This window comes from Myotis myotis, unplaced genomic scaffold, assembly GCF_014108235.1.
Source record: "Myotis myotis isolate mMyoMyo1 unplaced genomic scaffold, mMyoMyo1.p scaffold_m19_p_3, whole genome shotgun sequence".
NCBI classification, from domain to species: Eukaryota; Metazoa; Chordata; class Mammalia; order Chiroptera; family Vespertilionidae; genus Myotis; species Myotis myotis.
The window spans coordinates 123,658,433-123,669,401 of NW_023416335.1; the positions used below are offsets into that span (position 1 = coordinate 123,658,433).

The 10,969-nt window shown below is 46.1% G+C and overlaps 1 protein-coding gene and 1 pseudogene across 3 annotated transcripts in view; one reads left to right on the plus strand and one right to left on the minus strand.

The window, feature by feature from the left end:
* The window catches only part of GALNT8 (polypeptide N-acetylgalactosaminyltransferase 8), a 51,670-nt gene extending 46,586 nt beyond the window's left edge, over positions 1–5,084 (plus strand). For all 3 annotated transcript variants that reach the window (XM_036301062.1, XM_036301061.1, XM_036301060.1), the window contains one exon: positions 2,222–5,084. In XM_036301062.1, coding sequence (XP_036156955.1) covers positions 2,222–2,362 — 141 coding nt within the window. In that variant the 3' untranslated portion in view covers positions 2,363–5,084. The remainder of the gene's footprint in view (positions 1–2,221) is intronic.
* A 2,377-nt stretch (positions 5,085–7,461) lies between these two features.
* On the minus strand, positions 7,462–8,573 carry LOC118651449 (annotated as a pseudogene).
* Positions 8,574–10,969: the final 2,396 nt, after the last annotated feature.

Consider the following 10,969-nt stretch of genomic DNA (forward strand, 5'->3'; position numbering starts at 1 on the left):
CAGGCCAGCGGGGGGGGCAGTTGGGGGTAAGCAGGCCAGCATGGGGGGCAGTTGGGGGCAAGCAGGCTGGTGGGGGGGAAGATGGGGGTGATTTGGCTGACTTGGGGGCAGTTGGGGACAATCTGTCTGGCAGGGGTGGGCAGTTAGGGGTGATCAGGCCAGAAGGGGGGCAGTTGGGGGCGAGCAGGCTGGTGGGAGGGGGGCAGGTGGGAGTGATCAAGCTGGTGGGGGGGCAGTTGGGGGTGAGCAGGCCAGAAGGGGGGCAGTTGGGGGCGATTTGGCTGTTGGGGGGGCAGTTGGGGACAATCAGTCTGGCAGGGGTGGGCAGTTGGGGTTGATCAAGCCAGCAGGCAGAGTGGTTAGGGGCAATCAGGCAGGCAGGCAGGTGAGCTGTTAGGAGCCAACGGTCCCGGATTGTGAGCGGGATGTCCAACTGCCAGTTTAGGCCTGTGGGATTGGGCCTAAACCGGCAGTTGAACATGCCCCGAGGGGTCCCAGATTGAAATGGGTGCAGGCCGGGCTGAGGGACATCCCCCCCCACCCCTGTGCATGAATTTCGTGCACTGGGCCACTAGTAAATTATAATAGCCAAGATTTATTGAGTATGTATTCTGTACCAGGCACTGGATTAAACATGATCTTTACATAAATTGTACATAAATTTTATAAGAGAAGTATTATTGTTAGCTCTACTTTAGCTATGTTGTAACTAAAGCACAGAGAAGTCACATAATATTCCCAAGGTCGCATAGCATAGTAAATGCTGTGGGTTCAAAGACAGAATCTTATCCACTATTTGTTATTGCCTCGTTGCTTAGGAAGTTTGTTTCTGAAAGGGAGAAAAACGCTGAACGTTGGTTTGAAAAGGTAGAGTTAAGGGTGTTTCCCCCTCACCCTCCCTTTTATATTGGGACATTTGCATTTGTTTAAAGTCAGTAGAAAAGGAAGCTGCTAAGAGAGAGAAATAAAGGAAGGATGTTAGACAGGAAGAGTGTTTTTTTCTATATATGTCAAGTGCGGCTGGGCTCAGAGCACAGGGGCTGCTGGCAGTAGAGACAGAAGCAGGGCAGCTCCTCTGAGACCACCCATGTCATTTGGGCGAGGGGTCGACTGACTGGAAGCGGGGTCTTCTGACCAAGTGAAAACTAAAGGCATTGAGTGAAAGGGACAAAGCCTGCTAAGGAGACCTGGAGGAGTAGCCCTAAGGAGTAAGCCAAGTGCTGAGGCCAGACTGCTGTAGGCACATTTGTGGGCTAGGTCCACTCCACTCCAATGGTGGCCCTGTGTTGTCTGAAAGTGGGGGCCAAGAGAAAGGAGCAGTGGGAGTGGGAAGAGTTCAAGAACCGGAGAGCCACCTTGAATGGTGATGCTGGACGGATGCATCGTGGGAGGTGGGGGTGGAGGGAGTCCAGTGTGGCCAGGGCAGGTGACATTTGGGGACAGGGTTGTTGGGGGCAGTTTGTGATTGGAAGAGAAGAGAGGTATGGAGCTGATGGCTAGGGAGGGAGCAGGGATGTGGCCTTAAGAATGTGGTCTCTGTCTCAAGATGCTCAATAAACATTAAACCTAACTGTAACCCTAATATTACTTCTCAACCCATTCTATAGATGAGGAAATTGAGACTAAGGCAGGTTAGGTAATTTGCCAAAGGCCTCTCTGTAGATGTTTGAGCAGGGATTTAACAAGGATGTTTTAGCTCCAAAGCCTGCAACATTCCCAGTAGTAAACTCTCATGAAGCCCCCACGTGGGAGAAGTAGGAACTGCCTCAGAGTGATGGAGAAAATAGGCTGAGATTCCTGAACGTAGCTCCCACTCCAGTCCTACCACAGAGCCTCACTGAAGAAGGAGGAAGAATCCTAATGGGTGTTACAGGCTCAGAGCTGCAGGTGTGAAAAGGAAGGTCAGTCATGGCTCTCCAAGGGGCATCATGTCTTGTCAGTCACACTGACCTGATGCTCAATCTTGGGAGAGGCAGATGATAACATCAGAGCCCAGCACTGCAGTGCTTACCCCAGACCTATGGTTAGGTTACTACAGGGCTTGGAGAGAAAGCACTGGGTGACCTGAAGCTACACTTTGCTTCCTTTGTCCTCTGGATGGCTTGCAGAGAATCGAGGGACCCTCCAGCTTTTTTTGTGAGCAGAGCAGAGAGAGTAGGCACAGGGAGGTGAGGCATGGCTAGGGCATTTCAATACCTTGATTGTCTCTCCTCCCATCCAGGGAAGAGCCCTCATAAACAGGGCCACCAAACGATGTCTGGAGTTAAAGAAGGCTTCCAGTTATTATATGCCTGTGCTGCGGCCCTGCACCACACAAGTGTGGACAATCCAACACACCATCGGAAACTGGGGGTCCAACTAGCATCCAGCGATCCTCAGAGAGCCTAGATTTGAGACACCAATTCTTGCCACTGAATGGCTTCTATTCCCAATTCTGTTCAGAGTGCCAGTGGGTGAGAGAAAGAAAATGTGTGTGTGTGTATTTACTGTGACTTCCGCCTGTGACACACAGGATGTGGTAGGGGAGGGCTGTGGATGTGTCCTGGAGTCCTGGCCGGGGAGAGTAAGGAAACTACAACACTTCACCCCAGCTTCCCTTGGAATTATATATATCAAATGCCATTCTTGGAAACTCCTTGAAATAACCACCTTCATCTGGCTGGCGTGTGGGGGAGAGAACCAGGAGGATGGAAGATTATCTTTGACTTCCACCAGCGCTGGCTGGTCTTCATTCCTCATGACTACGGTTGTCATCTACCCCTCACCTTCTCCTCATCTGCTCGGAGCTCCGCCGCCTTGGGGCTGCCACACTGCAGATGCCCAGTCATCACCGTGGCAGCGAGACGCCTACTCAGGGGCCGCCCACTCTCTGAAGCCATGTCGCTGCTCCTACTCTCTTTTCTGGGCTGTCCTGAAAGATACAACAAATAGACAAGGAATCTTAGAAATTCCTGTGTTTATCCACTCACAGCAGTTTTATTTGATTACCCAGTCTCTCCAGTACCAACGAGGTTCCAGAGGCTGAGCGCAGCTCATCAGCTCTGCACAGTGCAGAGAGAATGGTGGAGACATCCAAGTATCTGGATCTTTCTCCAAGTAGCTCACACTATTTAATAGATTTGATTACCCATTTCCTTCCACAATCCTGAAAATTAGAGAAAATGAGGTTTGAAACGGAGAGGCATCACTTACTGGGACACAAAGGAAGGACTGTAGGACAAACTTGAAACCAGGACTCCTTACTAACATCACTGGGTGAGTCCTTTCCCCCAGCTGGCGAGGTGGGAAGACATGTCCAGGGCAGCCAGTTTGGGCTAGGTTAAAGGATGGGAGCGGGCTCCATGGGGGAGGGAAGGTAGAGTGACCGTGTGTGTGTGTGTATGTATGTGTGTGTATGTATGTGTGTATGTGTGTGCATGTGTGTATGTGTGTGTATGTATGTGTGTGCATGCGTGTGCGTGTGTATGTGTGTGTCTGTATGTATGTGTGTGTATGTGTGTATGTGTATGTGTGTGCGTGTGTTGTGGGCTCAGCTTTCAAGTATGAACTTAAGGGCCCCTTCTTCAGTGGTCACTTTGACCCCTTGTCTCACATCAAAGCTCTGTGGGAATCATTAATTTCCCTTTAGACAATGGGTAAGGAAGACACTGTTAATTGAGTACAAAATTAAATCAGCTAGAATTTTAAAAAATAAGCTTTTAGAAGTGTACAAGTCATAATTGTACAGCTTGACAACATTGTCACAGTGAACACGGTGTCAAAAATGAAAACAATGCCACAGATAAGATTTTATCATGAAAAATTACAGAACAGGAAAAATGTTAAGCAAATGTATAACTTCTAGCTTCTCCCTAGTAAATTGAAAAAAAAATGCAATTCCTAGCAAAGTTTTTCAAAAAGCATGTGTCCAATAGGAAAATATACAAAAGACACAGTATCTTAAACATATGAAAAGATGTTTAACATCACTCATAGTTAGAGAAATGCAAATTAAAACTGTACTGAGATAATTTTTCACTTAAATTGGTGAAAATTAAAAAGTATGACAGCACATTCTGTTGGCAAGATTATGAGAAACAGGGAGCCTCACACTGTGATGTAGGGGTGATATAGGGGTACAAGCTGGTTCAGTCCTTTTGGAGAGATATTTGGCAGTATCTAAAAAGATTATATGTACATTTTAAATTTGTGCCAATAATTCTACTTCAAGGAATTTACACCTCCGAAAAGAAGAAAATAGTTACGTACAAAGTAATTATTTGAGTGTTGATAAGTGTTGGAAACAAAATGTATGCTCCAACATCAGAGAGTGGTTGAATACATTACCACAGTGGAGTACTATGCAGCTATAAAAAGAAGCAGACACATTTCTTTTGAACTGATATGGAGCAATTTCCAGTGTGAAAAAGGAAAAATGGCATCTGTACTATGTATCTTTTAGGTAAGAAATAAGGAAAAGTTATGCATGTACCAGTTTATTTATGCAAAATGAAACATAAAGATAAATCAGAAATGACATTGCTCACTGATGGGTGGTGGTTGGAAATAGTGTGGAAGGAACTGGGGAGGGGGATAGGGTAGAATGGTTGTGGGAGGAGTGATACTTCTCAAAATATACATTTTTTTTATAGGCCAGGCTTTTAAAACCATGTTATATTTTGTATGCTCAAACATACATACATAAAACCAGTAGGGAAAGAGGGAAACACAATGGGATGCAAACAAACACAAGTGAACCTAACTATATTCCTCTAGTTTAAGTGAATACACACTCATTCTAACCATAGTCAGCATTCAGCCTCCGATTCTCGATTCTGAAATATTTTCCAGTAAGAGGAATTAGGGCTCCTTGGAGATATCACTAATTTTAGGCTTGGGGGGCTGGGATGTTTTGATGGCGACATGTCACAATTTACAGCAGCTAGGCTCAAGGGGTTCCCACTGGTCAGATCTTCGATAATTAAAAGAATTAAAATAAATTATTTTTATTCAATATACTAGAGGCCTGGTGCATGGATTCGTGCACCATTGGGGTCCCTTGGCCTGGCTTGCACCCTCTCGCAATTTGGTACCCCTCGGGTGATGTCAGAGGCCTAGTGCATGGATTTAGCCCAATTCCCACAGGCCAGGCTGAGGGACCCCACTGGTGCACAAATCTGTGCACCAGATCTCTAGTATGCATATGAGATCTTTGGTTAATTTCTTTCCACCATCTGCCTCCCCGCTTCCCTCTCAGATTCATCAGTCTGTTCCATGTTTCCATACCTGTGCATTGAGCATCTGCCCCCTGGTGGTCAGTGCATGTCATAGCTACCGGGCAAATGGTCACTTAGGCTTTATATATAGAAATTACAAGCCATACAATAAAATAAGAATCCACGAGTTCATACAAATGAATGCATGGATGAATGAATGGATAAACAAGGAAAAAAGAAAGTTCTTCTTTATGGCAGAATGTCAACTAAAAATTGTAGGAAGAATTATGGATTTGGAAAATTATTTGACAACCCACATAACCAAAGTTATTTCAGGCAAGAAACACCAATGGATGTTAAAAGTAGTGGGTGTTGAGAAACAGGATACATACATAACATCAGAGTAATTCCCCAGAAGGCATTTATTAACTACAAAGAAAAAATAGTAATTTCAATGTGGAGAAACTGGGCAAACACCATCCTAACTAAGTGATCAATGTTCACATCACTAGTTACTGAAAAAATGGATATCACGTGCCTCTCAAAATGATTCACCCAGAAGAATACATCATTTCTATGGTATTCCTGACCAAAATACAGAACTTGAATCTATAATCTTGAGGCAACATCAATTAAATCCAAATTGAGGGACATTCTTCAAAATAAATGGTCTGTATGCTTCAAAAATTTCAAAGTCAAAATACAAAGAAAGATTGAGGAACTGCTCGGAATAAAGGGGACTAGAGGGACATAACAACTAAATGTAATGTGTGATTCTGTAGCAGAATCTGGGACTGAGGGCAAATTATTTTTCCTTTGGTTGTAAAGGATAACAGGGGATAACTGGTGGAATTTAAGTAAAACTTGGTGATTAGCTAATAGTCCTGTATCAATGTTATCTTCCTGATTTTGATCATTGTACCCCAGCTATATGAAAATGTCCTTGATTTTATGAAATACTCACTGGAAGATGGATTGCGGGGAATTATCTATGAGATTTTATATGTATGGATAGATAGATAGATAGATAGATAGATAGATAGATAGATAGATAAATAGCAGTGAATGGACAGGTGGACGACAAACAAACAGATGGAACAAACAAATAGTGGAGCAGAAAATAATAAAACAAATGGGGCAAAGTGAATCTGGATGAAAGGTAAGGGATATACAAATATTCTCTGTACTATGTTTGCAACTTTCCTATAAGTCTGAAATTATTTCAAAATAAAAAGATTTAAAAATGTCTGTCTAGGTATACATTAAATATCTCTTCCTGTTGAACTGCTTCTATAAGCTGTGCTGCTTAGTCTAACTTTGGTGCTCTTTGTTCGCTGAGGGAATCTGTGATTCTCTCAAACCCACAGCTAGGACAACAGAAAGCGGCTCGGGTGCCCACTGTGCCAGATCTCGGCTTCCTGCAGCTGCTCTGAAGTTAAAGCAAGGACGGTGTCCATGTGCTTCTTTGCACCTGAAACCACCTATATACTTGTCCAAAGTTCTGCATGAAATGCTGCTTTTCTGCTCACTGTCTGTCACCAGCCTTTGTTGACCAGAACACTGTGAAGGTCATCTCAGTGACTATCTTTAGTCCAGTCAGGAGACTGTTCCCTTGGTAACCAAGTTCATTTTTCACTGATTCTTCTCTCTCTCTGATTTTTGGGACTGTTGGAGCTCTACTATAAGTTAAAGTAGCCTTATAGATGCAGAAATATGACAGGTTGACACACAAGGCATCTTACAACCCCAGCAGAGAAGTAATTCTGTGTTGGCCCCATGAGTAGAATCCCTGGAATCGTGGTCCTGCCAGTGCCCTTCCTCTGCTCAGATAGGGATCGTCCCTGGGGTGTTCCACATGTCCCTTTCTCTCCTCAGCCCACATTGCCTCTGGGGCTGTGGGTGGGTCCCTGGTTGACCCCTGATGGCCATGTGGCGAAGCCACGCCGACAAGCATCCGGAAGGAACCACACCTCAGTTACCCCATGCTCCTTTCAGCCTTGTAGTGGCAGGTTTGCTTCCTCTTTTCATGCCCTCTGTCCAAAACTAAAGGCACAAAGCAGCTGTGCTTGGTCCCTTCAGGTCCCCACAGAAGCCCAGGGGTACAGCTGGGATTTGCCCCTCTCCTTATCGCAGCTGATTCTTCTCGAGATGTGTGTAGAAGCACTGGGAAGGCCACGGCACGTTACTAAAAGGCGAGTCCCACTGCCAGTCTGGGCAGCATTTTCTTCCAAAGCAGAAGGCTGTGAGTCCTGTCTCTCAGGGACTCTTGTTACCCAATCAATGAGTTCTCTGCTCTAACTGGCCACCGGGGCCATTGTCTTCTGACACAGCCTGGCCAGGAGCCCTTCCATCTGCAGAAGAGAGTTCACACCTTCGGCTATCTTCATATGAGTGTATCTAATTTCCTTAATAAACTCCAGTTTCAAGTATTCTGCCATTTGGAAGGTTTTACACACTAGAAAAATGTTGCCAATGATGTCTTCTGGTGAATAGCCAAGATGCCACAGGTGAGCGAGAATCTTGTAGGCTTCGTCAGTATTGGCATTCACACAGTGCTGGATCATCTCCTTCACCTTGAACACATTCTCACTGTTAATGAAGCCAAATCCTGAGAAAGTAGACTGCAAGTTGTTCAACACCTGCCGCATGTCTCCCTGGGCAGTGAAGATAATGGCTTCAAGACCAGTGTACTGCACATTCTCCTTCTCAATCATGTTCATTAACCTGGTAAGGACCTGGTTATTGGTCAGCTTTGTGTAGCGGAGGACAGCGCACCTGGACTGAATGGCTCTATGATTTTATCTGAAGCATTATAAGCAAGAGCAAAGCAAGTTGTTTTGGAGTAGATTTCCATGGTTTTCCTCAAGGCTTGCTGGGCTCCATCAGTCATGCTGTCTGCTTCATCTAGGATGATGATCTTATGTTGTCCTTTGGGAAGGGTGACTTTCTGTTGGGCAAACATTTTAATTTGTTTCTCACAACATCAATGCCCCTGTCATTTGAGGCACTGAGTTCCAAAACAGCATCCTTGAGAGCTGGGCCCAGAAGGGCTCGTGCCAAACACAGGATGCTTGTAGTTTTGTCAGTTTCTGGGGGGCCAGCAATGATAATACTGGGCACATTCCCTTCTTGTGCAAAGACCTGCCAGTTTCTGTAGACTTGGCAAGGCACAAAACAGGGTTGGCTAGACGGAAACCATGGGCCTATCTTGTGACCCTATTAGGCTATCTGGAGTGGATAGGCTAGTGCCTAGTCAGACCAATACTTCTCTCACAGCAGCTCATAGTGGTTGGCACTGCTGGGGGCCTTGCTGGGGATAGGGGCAGGGTCCTGGACCCTGTGCTTGGCCACCCCACTGTAGCTCTCCTCCACCTCCATTCTCCTGCTGCCTCTTACCGCAGGCCAAGCTGAGGGACCCCACCAGTGCATGAATCTGTGCACTGGGCCCCTACTATGCATATAAGATCTTTGGTTAATCTCTTCCTGCCCTTCCCCTTTCCCCCTTCCCTCTAAGATTCATCAGTCTGTTCCATGTTTCCATGCCTGTACATTGAGCATTTTCCCCCTGGTGGTCAGTGCATGTCATAGCTACCAGTCAAATGGTTGCTTAGGCTTTTATATATATAGACTAGAGGCCCTGTGCACAAAAATTTGTGCACTTGGGAGGAAGGGAGTTCCCTCAGCCTGGCCTGTGCCCCCTCGCAGTCTGGGACCCCTCAGGGGATGACCATCTGCTGGCTTAGGCCCGCTCCCCGGGGAATTGGGCCTAAGATGGCAATCAGACATCCCTCTGGCAGCCCGGCAGCCCATGGAGATGTCCACTTGCCAGTGGGGACAGGCCTAAACTGCAGTCGGACATCCTTAACGCTGCTGAGGAGGCAGGAGAGGCTCCCACCACCACAGCTGTACTGGCAGCATCAGCCTGGCTTGTGGCTGAGCAGAGCTCCTCCCAGGTGAGAGCGCCCTGACCACCAGAGGGCAGCTCCTGCATTGAGCATCTGCCCCCTGGTGGTCAGTGTGTGTCATAGTGACCAGTCATTCCCAGTCATTCTGCTGTTTGGATCAGTTTGCATATTACCCTTTTACTATATAGGATAGAGGCCTGGTGCACGGGTGTGGGCCGGCTGGTTTGCCCTGAAGGATGTCCCGGATCAGGGTGGGGGTCCCGCTTGGGTGCCTGGCCAGCCTGGATGAGGGGCTGATGGCTGTTTTCAGGCTGCCCACATCCCCTTTAGTGTGGGGGTCCCGCTTGGGTGCCTGGCCAGCCTGGATGAGGGGATGATGGCTGTTTGTAGCTGGTCACACCCCCTTCAGGGTGGGGGTTCCCACTGGGGTGCCTGGCCAGTCTGGGTGAGGGGCTGAGGGCCGTTTTTAGGCTGGTGGGCAACTGAAGCTCCCAACCTCTCCTTTTTTTCTTTCTTTTTTAAATTCTGGGATTTATTTTCCTTCTATGGCTGTCACTGGAACTGAGAGCTGGCTTTAGCTCTGAGGCTCGGCTCCAGCTCTGAGACCTCGGCTGCTGAAAGCAGGTATCTACATTTGTTTGGCTTCTATAATTGAAACACTGTTGCAACTCCAGCTCTGAGGCCCGGCTGGCCGAAAGCAGGTTTCTGGGGTTTGTTTAGCTTCTATAATTGCAACATTGTTTTTTAGACTGCAGCTCAGAGGCCGGCAGCGGCAGGCAGTGAACCTTGGCTTCCTCCATCACTGGAGCAAGCAAGCCTCTTGTTCGCTTCAGCTGCCTGGCTGCCGGCCGCCATCTTGGTTGGCAGTTAATTTGAATATCGCCCCTATTAGCCAATGAGAAGCGTGTCGGAGGTATGGTTAATTACCATGTTTGTCTATTATTAGATAGGATTACAAACCATACTATTAAATAAGAATCCATGAGTTCATACAAATGAATGCGTGGATGAATGAATGGATAAACAAGGAAAAAAGAAAGTTCTTCTTTATGGCAGAATGCCAACTAAAAATTGTAGGAAGAATTATGGATTTGGAAAATTATTTGACAACCCACATAACTAAAGTTATTTCAGGCGAGAAACACTAATGGATGCTAAAAGTAGTGAGTGTTGAGAAACAGCATACATACATAGCATCAGAGCAATTCCCCAGAAGGCATTTATTAACTGCAAAGACAAAATAGTAGTTTCAAGGACTAAAATTGTCTCAGGATTACAAGTCTACTGTCCTTGGAATGATAAAACCCAAATTTCTCAATAATATCAGAAAGCTGTTTGACTACCTTAACAAGAACATCTAAGCAGATAGGTCTCAACAAGATAAGAAATAGATTCAGTTTTAACTTCCTTCTCTCTCTAGCAAAGCATATGGCTAGGTCAGGACTTGCCTTTTCCAAGCACTTTGTGGATCTTCCATCCCTTAAAGGTGCTTCATTGACTACTAAGTAAGCCTGGTGGGATCTGCTTACAAGACATTTTCTAGCCAAGGCTAAGTTGAAGATGGACTTCTGCCCTCTGTTTTCCCAGGCCTGTCATCCTGGGACTGGCTACCGCCTTGGTCCCAGCTTTCATCAAACTCCCTGCTTTCCCTTCTAGAGAGCCTGCTGATGGTTCTTCCCCACTGGACCTGCAGCCCATTGAGCATTTCCATCTGAGGGTTCCTTCCCAGCATTGCTCAGGAAATTTCTGTTTTTTGAAATTCAAATTCTAAGAAAAATTTGTTGAAAAATAAGAAAAACAGAAAAGAGCTCTATAAGTCTCCTGCAAGAATTAAAGCTTTGCAAATAACACCGAGATATTACTGGTTTG